Below are 22,709 nucleotides of genomic sequence, written 5' to 3'. Positions count from 1 at the left end.
TATTCTGTCTTCAACAGATTATGTGACTGGAGTGCCGAGGGGGGACAAGGCACTGGGTTATGTAAGTGTCACAGGCCAAACTTGTTGCACTTAAGCTTCTGTTGCCCATCTGTGATGTGAGATAATAACTATTTTTCTACATTCTAGGTAAATTGCATATTGATTTAGCAACGAGTTAAATGCTACATTGCTCTAAGTCCACAAATGTCTCTAAATCCTGAAGGTTATGGTTTCACATTATCACCGCATTCAAACCAGTTAGAAAACCTTTCCCCACCTCTGCTATACTTTTTTGCACAACATCTGACAGGTTACATGTTTAAATTGTTTTAGTTATGCATCTCAAAGTATATAATGCCTCGGTGTAAAAAAAAAAAACATTCTTAAATGAGTTATTACTCTGTGCATTTTTTAAAAACTCTTAAATTTCTGCATCTGAAATTAAGGCCTTGAAATGTCTTAAATTCATTTAAGATCACGGATCTTAAATTTGTCTTGGCAGGACTAATTAATGTAGTTTATTTTTCTCACAAGACTTTTCTGTCAGGCAAACGTTTTGAGTCCTATGCATTCTGTGTGAGAGAGCAGTCGGTGATGCACAACTCAAAGACGAAATGTTTGCAGAGCCGACATTTAAAACTGATTCAGATTCTATTAGTGATTATATATTAAGCTAACTGTGCTAACTGTTAGCACAGTTAGCAATGTAGTAGCATTACTGCAAACTGCACAGTTTGTGCAGTTAGCATTACCAGCCGATTTCTCTGTGCACCTCTGCTAATCAATGTGTCACATTATTATAAAAATAACAGCTGACCGTGGGTCTGATCAGTGTTTTAAGGAACTTGACGATCACTACCATGTCCCAGTTCCTGTCTCTGTTTCTGCTTGCAGAATGTGTCTCGTCTACTTGAAATAAACGAGAAGTGTTCTTTTTATTTTAAATTGCTCTTAAAGCTGCAGTGTGTAGGTTGTTTTTTAAAAATCTTTTTCTTTTCTTACATATTTGTTGAGACTGTCGCCATGTTGTGACAGTTTGGTATGAGACATAATCTGTGAAAAAGTTGAGGTCCTCCATCTTCTCCCAGTGCTAACTAGAAACAACCGATCAGAGCCAGGAGGCGGATCTTGTGTGGTGCTATTTTCACTTCCTCTCTTGCTCTCCGCTTCAGCTAGCATAGCCTGTCATGAATGCTAAGGCTAGTTAGCATAGCCTCAGATGACGGGGGCTAAACGGTAAAGTTGTTTCTCTGCTATTAGCACATTTGGCGACGAGTACATGAGGTTGATTAACAGCGCTAAGACCCGCCTCCTGGCTTTGATTGGTTGTTTTTGGTGCATTTCTTCAAACGACAATAGTAGCTCAGGAAAGAGGTGGAGGAGATTGATCTTTTCACAGATTATCTGTCTCATAACAAATGTGTAAAAAAACACATGTTTTAATAAAAGCCACAAAGTGCAGCTTTAAACCCATTTAATTATATATTACATTATATGTTACTATCATTTTAAAAAGGTTCAATTAGCAGGCTAATTGATCAGATCTCGGTGTAGCCGGTGGGATTTTTATCATGTTCTGCGTTGCTGCTTCAGGTGAACATCTTCAATGGAGCCAACATGGAGTCCATGATCAACTTCACCGGCTCGCAGGTAAGCCTCGGTAAATAACGCAAAGCACAGGCGGCGAGTTCTGGCTGCGTAGATGTGTCATTTCCCACAATGCAGGTCCGCTCGGCAGCATCTGGAACGAGTGTGGAAAAACCGTCTCCTCTCATAAAGTCGCCCCCGTGCGAGCCAGCAGTAATTAACCTAAATGCGGCGCAGCAGAAACAGTCATTTCGTTTTGGCACGTAATTGTCCGACAGAATGAATGAAATTACACGTTCAATGCCGTTAAGATCAGCTGCACTGCAAATGAGTTACGGCCGCACGGGCAAGAGGCAGGAAAGGGTGTCGAATTAAAATAGTTCTGCGGCAGCTAGATAAACTTTTCAACCTGTATTCAGTTTGCGGTAAACCGTTGGATAATGTCGGCAAAAGCAGCCTTGTAGTGACGTGGCTGCTGAGGAGGAGAAGCTCTGCTGCTCCTCTGACTGACTGACTTCTGGCTGGGTTTCTTTCTGTCCACATGATGGAGAATCTTCTCCTTTCAACAATCAGGCAGCTGATTTTCTAACCTACATAGCTCCATATGCAGGCCTGTCACAGAAACAAGTTTTTATAGGACGATAACTTGTTCCAGAAGTTGTCGCGATAAGTGACATTATTGTTGTTTTGAGACCATCTTCATGTGATTTGATAACACATTCAAGAATCAATAAACTTTAAATTCTAATGAACATTTAACACTGGAACTGGAAGACATTTTAAATATATAAAAAACAACAGCAAATGAAATGAATTATGGAGTCAAAAAAAGGTTGAGACCAAAGCACCACTGAAGAGTTTTTTTCCAGTTCTTAGAAAAAGAAACGGAAAAGAAAAATTATAAATCATGCTCGTTTTAATTTATCATGCGATTAACTGATCTATTGCTTATTTCCAAGTTTTTGATCTTCTCCTGTTACAGCCTCATACTTCATGCACCTCCATCACCTAAAATGTGGGGAAAGCCCAATTTGCTTAAAACCCCTCTGGTCGTTCTGGGTCATGTTGACGCTGAATGAACTCTTGATGCTGGCGGCGGAGGGCAGCGGGTTGAAAGGACGGGAAGAGGAGGTTGTGATGACAGACCTCCTCTTCTTGTTCCTGCCCGTCCTGAATAACCCAACAACCTTTATCATGTTGTCTCTCTCTGAACATCTTGTTTACGTCCGTGGCTCGTTGACTTCTGTTCTCTATTGCCGCTCATGCTCCCGTAGAGCGCTCTCTGACCTTTTTCCTGGTTTCCATGTTTCAAAGTCAGCTTTTCTACCTCCCCTCTCTCTCTTGTGCAGTTGGCTGCCTACTTTGGATATTCAGTAGCTGCCTCTGATGTTAACAGCGATGGGTAAGTGTGGTTTTCCTGCCTCGTCCTCTAATAGCTGACATTTCCTGGCTGTGGCGCTAAAAACCACTCGAAGGCTTAATGAAGCACGCGTGTAAACCCCACGTCACCTCCTGCGCTGGCGGTGTTTAAGTGGAACCAGGCGCACGCTTGGTGTTCAGGTGAAATCATTAAACGCAGAGGTCACATTTGAAGTGTTTACGGCTCTGCTTATTTAGAACTTGTGTAAAAAATGTATTCATTTACTCAGAAATGTGTTGCGTTACATCTGAACAAGGGCAACCCACCACATTTATTGACACCTGTGGAAAGCGCTTCAACACCAATGACTTCCTGTTTCCTTTGGATATGAATATGATCATGACACGTCTTTTAGATGCTCTTCAAAATTGGAACGTCATGCGAAAATGCCGTCATGTAAAGCAGACGTTTGTTGACGTCCATACGTCTGCACTCACCTAAACCTGCTAATGAGATGCCGTGAGATGTCTCAGTTAACCTTTGCCCCACGTGTAAAAACAACAGGGGAATTTTGGTTTTCTGAAAAATATTAAAACCTGACATTAGCTGCATTTCCATTACAAATCTTTGTCTATATTCTAATGTCAGAAACACAATTTCACAATTACGAGGCTTTTGTCAGATATGGAATAAAATTTAAATCACACGTGAATAAGCTTGTTCACGCGATAAGTCATAAAAAATTATGGCGACAGCGGACGTAAACAGTTAGGTGAAATTATATTCACATTTCAGCTGTGGCTGAAGTTTTTGTCTACTTATTCAGGCTTGGGAGCGGCTATGCATGCGGTGGATTGTAGCCGGCGATTTTACAGAGGATTCAACACGTTGGAATGACATAACTTTTTATGAACTGCGACACACCACGGTTGTCTTAAACAGGAAGACAACTACTTCCTGTTGTCTTCTTTGTCGTTTCTACCAGAAGTAACATCCGGTTGCCGATCACATCACTCATGATGCAAAAGAAGTCTTTCTGTTCCAGTTTTGCAAAATTCTTCTATTCCTATACGGCTATAAAAAAAAACAAAAACACCTCATCCTAGTGCAAAAACCTCGAAAAACGTGAGTTTCTTCTAAATTACTGTGTTTCTATTAAGCGAATTAATTTTTGTAATTTCAATTGGTTAACGGAAACGCAGCTCGTGTCCGACAGAGGAGAGTCTCTCCTAATTAGAGCAATCATCTGTAACACGTTTACCTTGTCTGCCATTGGTGATTTGCAACCCCTACTCCTAGCTAAAGAGCGCTAATAAATGCAGGAAACTCATTCCTTGAGTGTCGGGTTCCAAGGGTGTTTCATTTCAGTGAGTTTTACTGTGAAATGAGCAGAGAGGACCAGATGAGACGGTTGGTTCTCATTTTCATGTCGTCTGGGTTTCAGGTTTGTGGACGTGTTGATTGGAGCTCCCCTCTTCATGGACCGAGGCTCGGATGGGAAACTGAGGGAAGTGGGACAGGTAGGAAACACACACATCAACACACACACAACAAATATCTTTGTCGTAGCCATTCACTCCTTGTGCCAGTCACAAGGAGTGAATGGCACACGTAGCAAAGCAGCTGGAGGAGATCAAGATGAATCCCTGTCAGCACAGTAGATGTTTTTTTCCACACCAGTGGAAAAAAAATAAAGATTTTTTTAAAAACCACCCTGAATACTTGCGCTGTCATGACGACACAGATGAGTAAAAACATTTCACGTGTGACAGTTCACCTCTGCAGAGATCCTTCTTAAATATGTCTAGATTGTATTGTATTTATCATATTCTGCATAAAATGCTCTTAAACTATTACCAGATGAACCCAACGTTAAAACATGTTATCTTTTGAAATACAACAACTGTAATAATAAAATGGCAATGGGAATAATCTATCATTTAAATTAATTTGATTTAGAAATAATTAAATTGTATTATAGATTTTGTTTAAAGTTTTTGTCTAAATGCTATAAAAACTATAAAACACTTTTTTTTAACCCAAGGTTTGTCAGACTGTGAGAATCTTCAGCTGATTCTTGGCCAATTTGTTCCCCCTACAGTCTAATTCACATATATTTTGGGGATTTTGATGAAGGAGTTAATTTAAGAGGCTCCCCAAAGAATCAACATGTTAGCTTTGAAGCATTGGGAATCATTTCTGCTTATCTGTTTTACAAATGCTTGTTAAACATTTGTGTTTCATTCCTGGTTATCATTGGTCTATTAAAGGCTGAAACAAGATTTATGTCCAGACTTTCTAAAAAAAAACACATTTCTGAACTTTTGGCTACTGTCAGATAAAACCAGAACCCATTTAGTCTCATCTGCTTTTATGCATTAGTTCACACTTTAACCTGATTCCCTTTTAATAATTTTGTTTATGGTTTGAGATGGAAATGTATCCAACATCTCACTTGTCCCTCTTTAGGAATACATATAGATATGTATTGCCTGCTCCAAATGACCCACAAAGTGATGATAAATATAAGAGAGGAAATGAGTAGTTGGTGCAGGATTGATCCAGCAGACAGAACGTGTAATTTGTTGCTGCGTGTTCTCCAGGTGTCCGTTTACCTGAGCCGAGGCGGCTTCTCCTTTCAGCCGCCGCAGCTGCTGACTGGAGCGGAGGTTTACGCCAGATACGGCTCGGCCATCGCAGCGCTGGGGGACCTGGACAGGGACGGGTACAAAGGTTAGACCCTTCGGCATAATGTCTGTTGCTTTACTAAAACCAGATTTTACTGTGAGGCACGTCACGCGGCCGTCTGCGCCAGGCGCATGGAGAAAATTCAGTTGGAAAACTAGAGTTGGGAGTTTTCAGAATCCAAAAGATCAGAAAAAGGATGATGGGGAATCTGTGGCCACATGGATGAATATCACACATATTCTGCTCCTGTCTCACTCTGAGAAAAATAATAGGATTCGAAAAAACCTGAATGTGTAAAACACTATGTATGGGATGCCTGTCATGTCCAGTGACGTGCGGTGAGCTTCTTAGCTGGTGAAGCACTGACTTTATCATAATCATATTTACAAACATAGAACAGCTAAATGAGTCCAACAAGACTTTGTACCAATTTGAATAACCTGAATAACATATTAAAAACAACCAATATTTTTGTCGTTTAGTACATATTAATATTTATTCAGCAATTTAGCAGGAAAAACTGTTTTTGAATTGGCTATATGTCAATATATGGTTTTCGATTGAAATTAATTAATTTCTTACAGACTCTGCATCTCTACTAGCGATGTAATTATCTTGATACTTTCTTGTAATTGTTCAAGGAAAATTTCAATAAAAACTAGAAACGGATTTTAATTTAGACCCTGAAACCAAGTTTTGCACGTCAAACAGCTGAAAGCTCCCCTGACCGTTCTCACTGAAACGATCCAGACGTGTGAACGTAATCATGGCTCCCTGCTGCAGTCGTCCGTTTCCATGACGCTTCATCTTTGAGCAGACTCTGATCCCAGTGTCTCCCTCCTCAGACGTGGCCATCTCTGCTCCCTACGGAGGCCCGGACCACAACGGCCTGGTCTACATCCACAACGGCCACGCCTCGGGGATCGACTCCACAGCCTCTCAGGTAAACTTTGACCGTCGGCTTTAGCTCATTTCACCTGCATGAGAAGCCCCGACACGAAACGAGGGTCACAGTTGACCCGCCTTCGTCACACTCACTCCGTCCTGTCCTGTGAAGCCGAGTTTGATCAGCGTGTTTCTGTTGTGGTAGCACCAAATTAGCTACAGACCTTTACAATAAGAGGCTTAACAATGAATTATTGGATAATTTTTTCCCAATAGGATTCTGAGAGTCCTTTGCTGGACTCTCAGAATCAGCTTCTGCTGTCGTTGTACAGAAGCAAACAACACAAGACATGGGTAGACAGGAACCTGATGCTGCAGCCATCATGGGAGGCGCTCCCTTTACATGAGATGGGGAAAAAATTAACATGAAGGTAGAGGAGGGGAAAAGTATCTCTCAAAAAATATATATATTCACTTTGTTGGACTCTTTTGTATTTAAAACTGTGAAAATGATATTTCCTTCCTCAGAGGCAGCTTTGTTCTACATAAATTCCTTGTTTTTCTCATCACATGGTTAAAAACAAATTAAAAACCTTTGTGTACATTTGAAGTTACTGTCTGTTAACTAAAATCATTTAGTCTACAGCATAGGGGAAAAAATATTCAAGCCCTAAATATTGATTAAAAGCTTATTTTTCCACCACTAATGCTCCAGAAAATGCTCAGAAAGGGTCCGGTGGGATTTAGTGTTCAGTTTGAAATCAGCTGACTTAACACCCAGGTTTGGTTTTGGATCTCCAGTTTTACCTCCTTCCAAAGTTGTTATCACATTTATTTCAAATTAACAAAATACATTTTTTAAAAATGAGCCAAATGTATAAAAATTCAAGATTCACAAAAAAACTTTTTCCGTCTTCCCTGCCCCGCAGGTCCTGCAGGGTAAATGGGCGTCCAGCTACATGCCTGCTAGCTTTGGCTATTCCATGACAGGAAGTACGGACATAGACCAGAACGGATATCCAGGTAAACTTTACTCACACCAACACTTTTATAAACGGATCCATTAAGGCTTCTTAACCCTCTGCTGGGAATAAAACTGAACCGTGGTTGTGTCCAACAGATTTGGTAGTTGGAGCGTTTGGAGCGGACAAAGCTGTTTTATACAGGTAATCCCATCTAAATCTCATTTTCTGCCTTCTTCTGTGTGTGTGGTACACATGTATATGTATATATGTGTGTGTGAGTGTGATCACCTGCTGATGCCTCTGACTGAAAGGGAGAAGTTTAATGAGCGAGGCCACCTCTGATATCAAAGAGCTACTGTTTTTCATTCACTTCACTCCTACTGGCTTTATAGACGCTACAAATACAGAGGAGCATTCACATGATGCTTTATCCGTCCTCCTTAGTGTTGGAACACATTAACGCTTCTTAATCCATGGTGATATTTTGTGGTGATATTGTGATAGCGATACAAGTGACGATTTATTAAAGTTTTGGGTAACTGTATTGTTGTGTGTCACAGCAATTGTAGCCCTTGAAAAACATTCCAATTTGTCAAATGTTTCTTTAGGATAAAAGTCGCGTACAAAGTGTGATTTGTATCACTAAACTGCTCCCTGAACCGGATTTAGTCATATTTCCACACAAATTCATATTTCTTTATGCTTTTATTGGACAGACAGTGGAGGAAAATAGCAAAACTAACAATCCTGACAGTTTTAAACATAATTAAATGTAATTTATTGTGACCAGGATAAATCTGGATTCTTATCGTACCGAGAAATTTATCACGATAAACGATGCGATAAATGCCAACCTTCATCTGTGTTTCTGTGCATCAGAGCTCGTCCAGTGATCAGTGTGAACGCTACATTAGACATAAGCCCCCAGATCATCAACCCAGAGGAGAAGAACTGCACCATTCCTCAAACCAACACGAAGGTGTCATGGTGGGTGCTCACATCTCGTATGAATTGTCGGTATTTATCCTGACACTGTAGGTTTTCTACTATTATATATTTCAGCTAAACTCTCATGAAAGTTTAGTGGTTTTAAGTAAACCCTTAGCTTTACTGAAAGCTGACTCCAGTCATGTCAATGTGTCTGATTTTCACTGAGATCAGGTTGTTTGGCTTCACAGTTTTAAGGTGAAGTACTGTCTGGCAGCCGGCGGGTTTGGAGCTCCATCCTCTCTGAGTGAGTGAAACGGCTGCAACCATTTATGGTTACAGTCAGTGACGCAAGACTATGGATCAAGTATTTCACAAATTCAATTTAAAAAGTGAAAGTTCTTCTTGTTATTATACAGTGTGTGATTATTGCATACAGCTAGTGAAAACATGACATTCAGTTTCGACTGCATCATTACATCGGACCAAAAACACTTTAAGCACTTTAACACAGAATGTTCTGGCCATGTGCAGCTCTACAAAATTTGGTCTCCAAATTTTCAAGTCATGTTTCCATCAATGTTCTTTTTTTAAGCATGTTTTTAAGTACAGCGTTGGAAAAGGTTAATGGAAAAAAGTTTTATTCTTGCTTGAGGTAGCTTTTGACTTTCCTGTGTTTGTGCCTTCCTAGAGGCACAAAAAGACTTTGTTGAGTTTCTTTTCTTCAGCCTGGCAGCTGGTAGCAACACGTAGGGGAGGGGGGCTCTACTCTACTTTCCACAGAGTCTGTAAAAACTCCTGTCACTTGTTTTATTCATATTGTAGGAACACTGTGATGGAAAATGTTCCGTGTTCCTACTTCCTGCCGCAGGTTTTCGTGTGGACCTCACGCTGGATCGCCTGAAGCAGAAGGAGGCGACCAAACGCGCCCTCTTCCTCCACAGTGCCACCTATCAGTACTCTAAGAACATGACGGTGAACAGCAACAGACGGCTGGCCTGCGAGGAGCAGGAAGTCTACTTAAGGGTGAGGAAGTCATAGACCAGGGGTCACCAACCTTTTTGAGACTGGGAGCTACTTCACGGGTACAGAGTAACATGAAGGGCTACTTGTTTGATACAGACATAAATTTTCTTGGCTCAGCCTTTATAACAATAATAAATATACGTATATGAGTGAAGTTTGAACCTCCTGTTGTCCTAAGATCCCGACTGAGCTCCTTGCAATGTGCTCGGTTCTGGCGGGTCGCCGGTTTATTAGCTTATTTTGTGGTTCCGCGAACTTGAAAGCTGACGGGTCACCCGTTGGCTGACACCAGCAGATGTCAAAAGAAAAATGGCCGACAGATCGGAAGGTACAAAACTATCACTGCACCTGACCTGCAAGAGCACAACCACCTCTCCAACGCGTATCATGTGCGCGTCGCACAAAAGCAGCACAAACCTAAACCACTAAAGCAGCGCACCCTGTTTTTCTTTCTTTTTTTTACCCAAACGATTCTAAATAATAAAGACATGGAAGCGAAGCCTATATACCCATGAGATCCACGGAAAGAGGAGGATGTTGATTCCCAGGTTCAGGTCCTGTCAGACGTCCAAAGGAAGAGAAGGTGAAGCAACAATGTTTGCTTAATTTCTACTCTTGTGGGGAAAAATTGTTTAACCCACAGTCTTAGCACGACGCTCAGGAAGAGCAGCAGATGTCAGCTAGCAGGTGACCCATCAGCTCTCCAGTTCAGGAAACATCAAAGAAGCTCAGAAACCGGCGACCCACCAGAACCACACACGGTCAAAAGCTCCGCCGGGACCCAAACGACCTCTTAGAACTACGGGAGGTTCAAACTCCTGTCATTCATTTTTAGCTTACAGAAAAAGCGCCAAGCCGCCAAATAAACAAAAACAAACTGACCAATAAGATTTAGGCTTTGGCGTGCCCTTTGACCCCCACAGACTCAGATGTGCGCTACAAGATGTTTTGACACATAAGATCTTTTTTTTTTTTCTCCTCAATTTTGTTATTTGTAAAGAGAGTTCGATAATAAAACTTTCAGCCATTATTCTTTTCTATTTTCACTTCAAGGAAAATCTTAATGTAGGCAGGGCTGCTGCAGCCGTCCAGCTGCAGGCGCTGCTGCCCTCCGATAAAATCCTGCAGGCGTCTGCGCTTAGTTCTGAACTTTAACCATAGAAAAGAGTTTTATGCATAGAGCATTTTATTTTAAACATTTTTTATAATTTACTTTTTAGAGAAATTCTAGATATAAACAAATGTTATTAATTCAATGTAAAAACATTAAATGAAATAATTTCTTTGGCTATTTTTAGAACTTGCTCCGTGGACAATTTTCTTCTGGGACAATTTATTTCCCAGCAAAATTTGTTACAGTGACAGGCCCACATGCGATGTTGAGGACTTTCAGTTATTCATGATGTGTGGATCCAGCTTTCTGCCGTCAGTCGGCTTCTTTCCATCACAGCCTCCCTTCCCCTTTTACATTCTGTTCCCACAGAAGTGTATTTATTACTGCAACTCTTCGAAGGCCTGTGTGATGCCTTATTTGCACACATAGTGAGAGAGAGATTGCACTATCATTACAGATTACATCAGTGTTCAGCTATGTAAAAGGGCCTTGAATTATTACTCATACCCCTTTGGTTTTATGGGACAGACCAACACAGAGTGGAATGAAAACTATATATATATATATTTTTTTTAAAGTACAAACCTGAATAGTTCCCATTTGTTTTTAACCCACTTTGCTCTCTTTTCTTGTTCATAAAATCTCCAGTGGGTTGCACTGTGGAGGCCACCTACTTCCACCTGTGTTTAATTTAATGTCGGTATAAATCCAGATGTTCTGGGAAGCGGGAGAACAAGAAACACGTCAGATAAGTTCAGAGAGCAAGCTGTGAGGAGGTTGATGCAGGATTAGGTGTGGGGAGAAAACTCTTCAGTCCGTTACTGCTAACTCAGACTGAATTACTCTACAATGATTACAGATTATTTACAACAAAGCTGTATTTGTTTTAAAAAAGAAGGGAATGGGGGGGCCCTGGTTTCTCCCAAAATGTGACTAAATCTCATCTCTTGGATGTACCTGTAGACCTCCATTAACCTCTCCGGCGCACCCAACATGATATGTGTTTACAGGGTGTCAACGGGGTCTTAAAAAGTCTTAAAAAGCCACAAATTCATGTATGTAAACCTAAGGCCTTAAAATGTTTTAAATTCATTTTTAAAAAATGTATGTTGGCCTCAAAAATGTTACTCACAGGTCTTAAATTCTGTTATAGCAGGACTATTTAATCTCACATATGTACTTTTCTGTCAGGCAAAAGTTTGAGTCACGTGCTGACTGAAACTGTTAACTAGCTGCTAAAGAACCCTTAATAGCTAGCTAGCTTTTTTGTGCCCCTCTGTGGTAAATGCTAGTTGTGTATTGCTAATTGGCTGGATAAGGTTAATTTTCAGCACTGGTTCATTTATATATTTTTTTTAACCAAATGAGACGAGGCTATACGCATTCTGTGCAACAACAAAAATGCTAGACAATATGGAGTTTAGAGAGCCTTACGCACAGAGTGGCTGCTAAGAGCCACAAACGGACCCCAAAAGTTTCAGATTTGCTCCACTTGATTGTAACAAAGCAGGATCTTCCAGCCATCCCCTATATTTAAGGTTTCTTCAGTCTTCATTTTAATCCAAGGTGGCCTTAAAAAGTCTTCCATTTGATTTTCTGAAACCTGCAGATACCCTGGTTTAAGTGGGCATAAGTATTCTGCACATATTAGTCATCCACCTGTGTGACCTCATCTGAAAGTGTAAAGAGAGGCTGGGAAAGGCAAGAGTTTAAAAACAGACAAAAAATACCGAATATTCCCATAAAATTAAACTGAGAAAAAGTCAACCTGAAACTGCACATCTGATTCCCTTCTCCTCATCACCCAGGACGACCGCGAGTTTCGGGATAAGATCACTCCCATCTCCGTGGCGATGGAGTACAGTCTGGACTACAAGCTGGCTGCAGATCAGACCGGACTGCTGCCCATCGTCAACATCTGGGCACCAACTAACGTCACCAAGCAGGTACTCACTGCAGACGGGGCTGGGGGTCTTCTTCTATGTAAGCACTGTGTCAGGGGTGTCCAAAGTGTGGCCTGGCAGCCATTTGTGGCCCTTGGATTTTTTTTATTTATTTTTTTGGCTCCCAATTGCAGATCAACAATGATTCAGATTTGTCTAGACAAGCACAGGTGGCTGATACAGATGTAGACTATTTATTTGTAATCAGGGTAAAATTATTACCAACATAATTTTCTTACTATGGAAAATGTTAAGAATGACACAACATGTATCCAGAGACTTTTAATGCAATCAAATCAGATTTTATTTAATTTATTAAACTGCTAAACATGGGAAGCGTTTTGAAAGAAAGTGACCCAAATCCTGTTCTTATAACTGATTAATAAATTTGTTCAGTCGAGCCTGAAAGCATATTGGGGCCATGTTAAGAAAAAAACTAAGCAGCAAAATTATGACTTTATTATCATAATAAAACGACTTTGTTGTCGTAATTTTCTTACTTTATTCTCATAAGTTTATGACTTTATTCAAATTCAGTTCAGTTCAAAAATACTTTATTGATCCCAAAGGGAAATTAAATGTTGTTTTAATACTGTTTCCATAACACTATGAACTTTACTCTCGTGATTTTATCTTCTTATTTTCTTAGTGTGCTCCTAATACTCCGTTGTGCTTTTAATACAGCAAACTTAAGAAAATAGAGGATTTTTCTAGGAAAATGCTCTTTCTACAAAAAAACTTTTTTCCTACAATAAAACCCTAAAATTAGATTAAAATTTTATTTTCTCTTGTTTTCTTCTTTTTTTTATTTATTTGATGGACCTGCGAGAATCTTGACTCGACAATCTTGGCTCACGTGTCAAACGTGCCACTGTTGCTATGGTAACTTAAACAGAGAAGTTAAATCGGCACCATGTTAGCACGGAGCTAGACTCAGAATGAAGCCCATAGTGTTGCCTTGATTGTAAATGAGACACTATAGAAAAAGTAAATCTCCCTCTAGTGGCTGTTCTTGGTCCTGAACCACTTGGTTACTCTGACAGCAAGAGTCTGATTTTCTGTTCTCACTTCTTCCCCATTTGTGCCAGGCTCACATTCTGCTGGATTGCGGCGAAGACAACATCTGCAAACCCGACCTCAAGCTGTCGGTGAAGAGGTTGGTGCAGCGAAGTCGATTAAATAGAACCAGTCATGGAGACATAACGGCGTTAAAGAGTTATTAGAGGTTGTAACTCTCTGCGTCCTCTGATTGGCCGCAGCGACCGGGAGAAGATCTACATCGGCGACGACAACGCCCTCACCCTGATGGTCACGGCTGAGAACAAGGGCGAGGGCGCCTACGAGGCCGAGCTGCACGTCTACCCGCCTCAGCAGGCCGACTTCACCGGGGTGGTCCGCAGTCAGGTAGACCTGGTCGCATCTCACGTTTTCCATCCAGAGCGAGTTACGCCAAAAAGTCACATAAAACACAAAGAATTATCTTTGAGGTCTCAAAGTAATCCATGTCTTCATGTGCATGGATTACGACAGAACCTGTAGAACTCATGATCTCATTTTGTGAAAAAGAACTCTTTGATTTCCTCTGCTTGGGAATAAAAATGTTAAATATGCTGGTAGCGACTCACCTGACAGAGGAAGTCATCAGAAAACTACAAAGCTAGATGTGAATTGGTGTTCCCCTGTTAGTGTGTCTTTAAATAAGATTATCTTAGGATGATTCAATGTTATCTTCTTTGACGAGTGTGTTTTTAAAGTTTCTATTTATTTGGACTTTGAATTCAGAAATTTAAAAAAATCTAACAGGAGGAATGTTGGGAAGGTTTGCTTTTGTATAAGTTTTAACAGTTTTAACTTAATAGAAATAATAAATTTTTTAACACATCATCAAAATATCAGTAGCAGGATTTTGAGACGATCGTTCAAACAACTGTGTATTTAAAAAAAAAAAATAAATCTGCTCACGTCAGATCCTAGTAACTCACCTACTTTTCTCATTAAAACAACTTTTTTTTCTCGTAGTTTTAAGACTTTTTTGTTTGTTGTTGTTCTTAAAATTGCGTCTTTTGTGCGCTAGTGTTACGACGATGTTCTCACACTTCAGCAAAAATGTTCACAGCCTGGCCCTGATGCTCGGCGCTCCCAGAAGGCCGGGATGGTTTAAATGAACCCCGCTTTCTGATGACTTTCTTTCTGTCATTTCTAATTTTTATTTTAGAAAAGAAAGCAAGCATAGAAAAAAAACCTCGATTCAAATCAGAAACTGGATCTGGTATAAAAAAAGACAGAACGTCTGTTTATTTATTACCTAAGATCTCATCCATTATCACTGTTAACATGTGTACGGTGACGTTGTGACGTTCCTTCCTGCCTGTTTCTTCCACAGACTCTCTCCAGGCTCTCCTGTGCTTACAAGAAGGAGAACGAGACCAAGATGGTGGTGTGCGACCTGGGAAACCCCATGAAGAAAGACACTACGGTCAGTTAGAGGCAACGCAAGGAAGTCAACACTCTGCATCTTTAAAAACATTACAGAGTAAATTACATATAGCCCCTCGGAAAAGGACTCAAGGTCATCTTGAACCTTGTCACATTTAGTCCCAACACAACCACAAATGAGATCAAATGATCAACGCAGGTTTATTAGAGAACATTAATGAACAGGTGACATCATGAAGACCTGAGTCTGTGTTCAGTTGAAGGGAACTCTGGTGTTTATGTCAATGCCAAGCGGACTGGACACCGCCCCAAAAGCAGGAAGCAGGCGATGGCTCGAAGCATTCTGGGTAAATGCAATCAAAACAAACATGCGAGTCTAACGCTAGCGAGAGAAATGACTCGCAGTTTTTAACAACGATGAAAGAAAAATCCTGCAACCGCTAAACTCTGACGCTACACTGTTTTGTTTACATTTTGTGAAGAAGGAAGTTGCGCTTCAGAGGCTTTCCTGTCGTTTCCTTCAGTGGTTCTTGGTGCAGCGCCCCCACAGGCGAGGAGGGGAACAGGTTTTTCACAGGGTTTGGATCATTTGATTTGCTGAAAATGTAGCAAATGTTGCACTTTTGGTCCCCAATCGAGGCGATTCTATCAGACGTATCAGGTGGGGAAACACCCAAAGTGACATCCCAGGCTTCCCACATCCCACAGAACTCTGTTAAGTCCAACATCCAAACACGGAGAGAGTCCGAAGCAACCGTTCACTTTACACATCTGGTCCTAATGGAGGAACGTCAGGAAGAAAGCGTTTGTTGAAACAAAACCCTTTAGAAGGTTTAAAACAAGCCATGTAAGGGACACAGTGAACATTTGGTCAAATCAGAGCAAATTTAGCAAAACGCAGCAAAAAACTCAGTTTACAAAGTATTTACAGGGCCTGAAGAGAAGCACAACACGAAAACCAGGCATCATTTATGTTCAGTTTATGGGTTTTTTTGTGTTGGTCGGTCAAATATAATCCCAATAAATTCCACTGAAATTTGTTGTTGTAAATTGACAAAAAGGTGCAAGGGGTGTGAATACTTTTGGGAGTCCCTCTCATTGTTTTAAGATATTTTAGGAAGTATCCTGAGACGTTTTGTGTGTGTGTGTGTATCTCTCCCCGCTCTCTCATTGGTCCTCGGCTCCTGTTCTGTGGTCTCATTGGCCAGATCCTGGCGGAGTTGGGGTTCAGCGTACACCAGCTGTCGGAGGAGGACACCTCCATCAAATTCGACCTCCAGATCGTCAGGTACGCCCCCCGTCTCTGCCTCCGCAGTTTTAACCGGAATGAGAGCAGCTCCACCTGCTGGCTGAGCGAGGAAATGGTTTTATTTCATGGGGAACAGTGAACACGAATCTCGACGTTTGCTGCCTTACAGAAGCCAACAAGTAACTCCGTAGGAAGCTGATTTCGTTAGTCAAGACTCGTCTAAATGCCAGAAAGGATGAAAGTGAGAGAATGCATCGCCCCCGGCGTTCGCCTGTGTGTTTATGTTTCTGTGGTAGAGGAGGGAGGGGGGACTGAACTATGTTAATGAGAGGTTTGAGCAGGATTTGGTTTCACTCCTCCTCGCCTCTCTGGTTCATTTCCTCAACTTTAAAAGTGTGAGCTTAAAGAAACTTACATCTGGAGCTGCTGCAGAGCTGTGTTGCTCTATTATAATGCACCATTGATGTACCGCATTTTCATATTTTCCAGGCTAAAAAAATGCGACATGAAGATGGGGGGGGGGGAAAGAAAACGTATATAAGACGCACTGGAGTATAAGTTGCTTTTATCTAGACATTATTAAATGTAAATCCCCAGATATGATTCGATGAAACTTTGCTTTTCAGACAGTTATGTTTAATCCTCGGTTTATTTCTGTCAGAATGAATGAATATTCAACGCATCAGTCAAAAAAATGTCATTAAAAGGAAAGAAAAAAAAGTCCCAGGACCAACCAAACTATGGAGACAGTGTGATGGCGAGGGGCTCTATGGCCAGATCAAACAGCAGGGGGCTGAGAGGACAGCGCTGTTAGGTGCCTCTTTGTAATTTAAAGGGTTTTAAGGTCTGAAAGTTGGTACGAACTGTGGCAGACGGTTGCTGGTGTAATAGTTTAATCCATGAAATGAAGTTTCCTCCAAAGCCAAATCTACTAAGGACCGCAAAAAGATAGTCAAATTCAACCTGGTCAAAGGCTTCCTCAGCGTCCAAAGAGACGACACACTCAGCCGAATCTGTGGCACTAGAATAAATGATATTAAGCAACCTTCTAACATTAAAATACGAGTGCCGACCTTTAATGAAGCCCGTTTGGTCTTTTGAAATAACCGATGGTAAAACAGTTTCAAGTCTACGAGCAAGAATTTTGGCTAAAATTTTGACATCTGTATTTAGGAGAGAGATAGGTCTGTATGAGGTGCATTCCACTGGATCTTTGCCCTTTTCTGAAATAAGTGTGATACAAGCTTGGTAAAATGATTGAGGAAGGGGTCCGTGTTTAAAACAATCAGTAAGGGTGGAGCTGAGCTGCACAGAGCTTTTGAACAGTTCAGGACACTGATTCAGAGCATATTTTACATCAACCTCTTTGATTTGTTGAATTAGGTTGTTCTGTTCATAGGTGGCCTGTTTTTTTAATTTTGGCTGAATAGGCAACATCCTGGCCTCTGATGTTGGCCTTAAAGGCATCCCGTACCACAAGGCTGGAGGTCTCGTGGGAAGAGTTGGTAGCAAAAAAGAAACGTATCTCATCTTGAATAAACTTTACAAAGTTTTCATCCGACAGCAGGGTTGAATTGAAACGCCATGGTCCAGTTCTTAGAGGGAAGTGAGGAAGGGACGGAGTGAGTGGAACGCATCTGCTGCAGCCATTTAGCATCTGTAATAAAATAATCGATTCTTGAATAGGTTTTGTGTACATGTGAGAAGTATGAGTACTCCCTCTTGTCAGGATTTAAAGTACGCCACACATCACACAGCCCGTACTCAGATAGAAAGGTTTGGATGACTGACTCAGACTTGCTTATGACATTACTTTTAAGGGATGAGCAGTCCAAAGCTCCAGTTGAAATCGCCCCCTAGGACCAGTGAGTATTTATTGAGGTCAGGTAGGGAAGAAAATAGTTGTTTAAAAAAAATTCTCATCATCTGTATAAGGAGCGTAAACATTGACCAGGGCGACCAGAGTGCCGTGCAGTTTCCCACTTACTATAATAAATCTGCCATGTTTATCAGCCACCACATTATCAAACGGAGTATTCTGGCTGATCAGTATAGAGGCCCCTCGTGCCTCAACCTGAAAATGGGAGTGAAAACATTGTCCCCCTCCAGCATGCCAGGACACGACCCCCCGTCTGAGCTCCTGATGTGAGTCTCCTGCAGAAACGCCACATCTGTATTAAATCGTTTAATATGTTTCCACTTTTATTTTGACGATTCACCTTATCACCGCCAGTCAGGAGAAACATGTTGTTCACATTAAAATGAGTCTGCCAGAGATGGATATCATTTATCTGTTCCTATATTTATATCAGTGTGTTTTTTTTTCTCATTTCTAATTCACGGAGGTGACTGAAGTTGTCGTTGTGTTTCAGCTCTAACCAGTTTCAAAACACGAGTCCTCGAGTGTCCAGCGTCACGCAACTGGACATCCTGGCTAAAGCCTCCATCAGAGGGTAACACACACATTTAGCTTCCTTTCCACACCCTGATTTATTCTTCTTAAATATACAATTTGATCTTTTTTTTTTTTTTCCTGTGTAAATGTTGGAAGTAGAGTAGGAACAAACCCAGCAGTCAGACTGTTGTTCCCACTGTCTGCTCTCGCCCATTGTTCTGGGTGTTAGCATGTCGGGACGTATCCATGGAAACCGTGTGTGTTGCTCTCCCAGGTCGTCGTCTCCCTCTCAGGTGCTGCTGCCCATCGCCAACTGGAAGCCCAAAAACCCCCCGGTGCTGGGAGACGACATCGGGCCGCAGATTCTTCACGTTTACGAGGTACAAAAGTCTCAAATGCAAATAAACGGTTAAATAAAGTTAAATATGTTTCTGTTCCTCAGCTCTTCTTCTTTTTTTTTTTTTACTTTAAATGTTCAGCAACACACAAAATGGCAGCTGGAACTGGATCTTTTTAGTTAATTTTCTTGACATAAGAAGCATTTGCTGCTTCTGTTTCTGTTTGCTGTCAGCATTTAAAGTACCACAGTGGAGCATTCAGAACCTTTTTCTTTTTAAATTATGTGTATTTTATGCGTTTAAGGTCACATCATGCCTTACATGTTAGACTGTATGTTTTCTGCTGTATCGTCGTTGGTTTTATAGGAATTCATGAATTTTTGAATATTAAATCTAGGGATGCACCGACTACAGTTTTCTGGCCGATCATCGATCTTTAAGAAACCTGCTGGAGGATTTTGAACTGTTTGATTTTATTTTATTTTTGTCTGAAAAGTCACTAAATATGGTGACAACAAAGTTGCTAAGTTGGCAGCAGTGTGGTGACTATTATTAACTGAGAGAAGTGGGACAGTATCTGATTTTCAGTCGTTTGCAGAGATGAAATCGGTTTCACGTTTCAGTATCAGCCAATCGCCAAACTTCCAAAATTAAGTAAATTGGCGCTGATTTATCAGCGCTGATTTATCAGCGCGCCGCTGAATAAGTTATCTATAATTTTTTTTTTTTTTTGCATATTGTAACAATTTTAGAAAACATGTGAAAGTTTACAGGAAATTCAAAATATTTAGTATAATTTTTTTTAGTTTAGACCAACTAAAAAGTCCCGACTATTTTTGGTCTTTGCAGATATGTTTAAATACAGCTCTGGAAAAAAGACCACCTAGAATGATCAGTTTCTCTGATTTTACTCTTTTATTGGTTTATTTTGAGTAAAATGAACATTCTTCTTTTATTCTATGAATTACTGACAAAATGTCTAAAATTCCAAGCAAAAAAAAAAAAAAAGTATTTATTATCGGACAATGAGAAATGGTCAAAATAACCAAACGGATGCAGCGCTTTCAGACCTCAAATAATGCAAAAAAAACAAGTTAATATTCATTTAGAAACAACAATGCTAATGTTTTTACTCAGAAATCAATATTTGGTGGAAGAACCAGGAGGCTTTCAATGGGGTTCAGTGCAGTGGGCAAAAATTCAGGAGAAATGAGACGAATAGCTCCATCGCCTCGGCCGCTTCTGCATTATTTACCTCTGAGTAAATCGCAGACGTGCCTGGAAGGAGAATTGCATCGCAGTGGCTCCGACCTCACACTGACAGAGTGCTGCTCTTTCAGCTGCTGAACAACGGGCCCAGTACGTTCAGCAAGGCGTCTCTGGAGGTGGAATGGCCGTATCACTTCAGGAACGGCTCTCTGCTCTACATCACCAGCTTTGAGACCGAGGGACCCATCAACTGCACCACGGACATTGAGATCAACCCACTCAACGTCTCTGTAAGACTCCGGACACGGTTTCCTTCTTTATTCTGCTCTTTTCTACCCATAAAGAGAATTAAAGTGTCTTTACAGCTTTCTCCTTTGGAAGGAGGAAACTGTGAAAAGCAGCGGCTTTTCACAGTTTCCTAATGCATCATGGTATTGTTGAACCGTTTTTCTATTTCAGTAATTAAGTTCGCAAAGTAAAACTCGTAGATTCATTACACAGCAGCATCTGTGTCTGGGAATCTTGTCGATTTACAACATTTGCAGCAAAAAGTAAATTTGTTTTAGGAAATGTGTCTGTAGGTGAAGGATGTTTGATACAGAAACTATTAGCTAGACAGTAAGGATGAAGAGTGCTGACATAACAATTATCTAGCAGAACGCTGGTAAACCACAAAAGTCATTGCTAAAGAAGCTGCCCTTCAGGATTCTGTTAAAAACACGTTAATGGAAAGTTATCTGTATGTCAAGGTGTTCACACATCCCTAAAAAGTCTTAAATTCATGTATCTAAATTAAAGGCCGTAAAATCTCTTAAACTCATTTTAAAAAATGTAAGTCTGCCTTAAACATGTCAATCTCAGGTCTTACATTTTGACGCGGCAGGACTATTTAATCTCATATGCTATGTAGTTTTTTGTTTTGTTTTTTTGTCATGAGACGTTTCTGTCAGGTGAAAGTTTGAGCCCGTAGCAGACATCTTAGTTACGTTCTGCGACTCGAGGCTGTTTAAGCTACGGCCAACTAGCTGCTGATAATCCCTTGCTAGCTAGCTAGCCTTTTTGCGTAAGTGTGAATTTATCGGCAGTTCGCTGGATGTTTGCCTTCGCCTCTGGCTCACTCCAGTTGCCAACTTGTACGATTACATGTGCCTTCTGTGCAAAAAAAAGTCTAGCACTACGATATAAATATCTTTTTGTACATTTCTGTTGTGATTCAGGTCTTAAATTTTAATGATGTGGGTCTTAAAAAGTCTTAAATTTAAGTTGGTGAAACCTGTGTAAACCCTGCATCGGTTTAGTATCCATAGAAACTACTGATGTCCTGATTTTTGATTCATCTCACTCTGCGTTCAGTTGGGGTTACAGATCATGCCACTGAATTCCCAGTAAATGTGGTTTCTTTGCCGTTCAGAACCCGGTGCCGACCCAGAAGAACACCAGCGACATCAGAGAGAGAGAGATGGAGGGAGGAAACCTAAGACATGTGAGGAAGAGAGACCTGGAGGCCAAAGAGACGCAAAACGACTTGCAGATACTGGTACACACACACACACACACACACAGCACGGCCTGCTTTTATTCCTCACATTCGTTTTATTTTCTCTTTCTTTCCGAGTTTCCTGAATTTATCTTCTGTTTTTATTTGACTGCGTCTGCTTGTTTAGGACTGCAACACGGCCGAGTGTCTGAAGCTGAGGTGTCAGGTCGGTCGTCTGGAGAGGACCAAGAACGCCATCCTGTTCATCTACTCCAGACTGGACGTCAACAACTTCCTCAGGGTACAACAACACAGCAGCTCTTAAAACTGCTCCCTTAAGATTCACGTGGCGGGAATCGTGTCTCCAGCAACGTTTTTTTGTTTTTGTTTTTTCACTCGCATTTTGAAGTTTCGCGGCAGAAACGGTTGACGGGAGAAACTTCTCTTGAGGAAGTTTTTGGCTTTTCTGAAGAAAAAAAAAGTCGCTCAAGGGGAGATGGAAACAGATTTAAGTTTGGATGTAGTCCATCCACAGGTGGGTCTGTGCCTTATTAGAGACACGAAACTGAGAAATGTCAGAGTCCAAACCTTCAGTTTGGACGGAGAACTCTCCGTTTTTCTGAAATGTGTGGTGTGTGCCTTCCATCTTGTCTATTACAGGCAACATTTGTGGAGATTACACTCCAAACCAGCAGATGGAAACACACCTAATTCACGTTTTCCTTCTTTTTTCTGTTTTGCAACATGTCAAAAGTTTGCTTAAAAGTCAGATGACAAAGACGGCTAATGTCACTGAAATGTATGTTTTTGGGGGGGTTTTTTCCCACAGCCCTTTACGAAGCTCGGTTTTCAAAGGTTGACTGTTGCTTTTGGTGATGCGTTACCTCCTTTGCTTCATCTCGTTTCCTTTCTCAGACTGAGAATCAGAATCGCTCCTACGTGGTTCGATCGACGGCCTCGTTTGAAGTCATCGAGATGCCGTATAAGAACCTGCAGACTGAGCTACCGGCTAACTCCACCACTGTGAGTCCCACTGAAACACTCAGTCATCAGCATACAGCTTGACAGCACCAGGGTTTTCCACGGACAGGAGGCAATGTTGTTAGCTAA

At 41.0% G+C, this 22,709-nt stretch overlaps 1 protein-coding gene across 1 annotated transcript in view; it reads left to right on the top strand.

The window, feature by feature from the left end:
- The window catches only part of itgav (integrin, alpha V), a 46,880-nt gene that overhangs the window by 21,029 nt on the left and 3,142 nt on the right, over positions 1-22,709 (top strand). The window contains exons 9-30 of the mRNA XM_032566643.1: positions 18-61; positions 1,594-1,650; positions 2,937-2,989; positions 4,392-4,467; positions 5,551-5,680; positions 6,481-6,578; positions 7,450-7,543; positions 7,641-7,686; positions 8,365-8,472; positions 8,664-8,719; positions 9,284-9,438; positions 12,361-12,498; positions 13,584-13,651; positions 13,755-13,899; positions 14,879-14,971; positions 16,140-16,219; positions 18,553-18,633; positions 18,850-18,955; positions 20,254-20,412; positions 21,534-21,659; positions 21,787-21,900; positions 22,515-22,622. Coding sequence (XP_032422534.1) covers positions 18-61; positions 1,594-1,650; positions 2,937-2,989; positions 4,392-4,467; positions 5,551-5,680; positions 6,481-6,578; positions 7,450-7,543; positions 7,641-7,686; positions 8,365-8,472; positions 8,664-8,719; positions 9,284-9,438; positions 12,361-12,498; positions 13,584-13,651; positions 13,755-13,899; positions 14,879-14,971; positions 16,140-16,219; positions 18,553-18,633; positions 18,850-18,955; positions 20,254-20,412; positions 21,534-21,659; positions 21,787-21,900; positions 22,515-22,622 — 2,135 coding nt within the window. The remainder of the gene's footprint in view (positions 1-17; positions 62-1,593; positions 1,651-2,936; positions 2,990-4,391; positions 4,468-5,550; positions 5,681-6,480; positions 6,579-7,449; positions 7,544-7,640; positions 7,687-8,364; positions 8,473-8,663; positions 8,720-9,283; positions 9,439-12,360; positions 12,499-13,583; positions 13,652-13,754; positions 13,900-14,878; positions 14,972-16,139; positions 16,220-18,552; positions 18,634-18,849; positions 18,956-20,253; positions 20,413-21,533; positions 21,660-21,786; positions 21,901-22,514; positions 22,623-22,709) is intronic.

The sequence above is a fragment of the Xiphophorus hellerii genome, chromosome 7 (genome assembly GCF_003331165.1).
Source record: "Xiphophorus hellerii strain 12219 chromosome 7, Xiphophorus_hellerii-4.1, whole genome shotgun sequence".
Classification (NCBI taxonomy): domain Eukaryota; kingdom Metazoa; phylum Chordata; class Actinopteri; order Cyprinodontiformes; family Poeciliidae; genus Xiphophorus; species Xiphophorus hellerii.
This window is presented reverse-complemented; position numbering and strand designations above follow the sequence as displayed.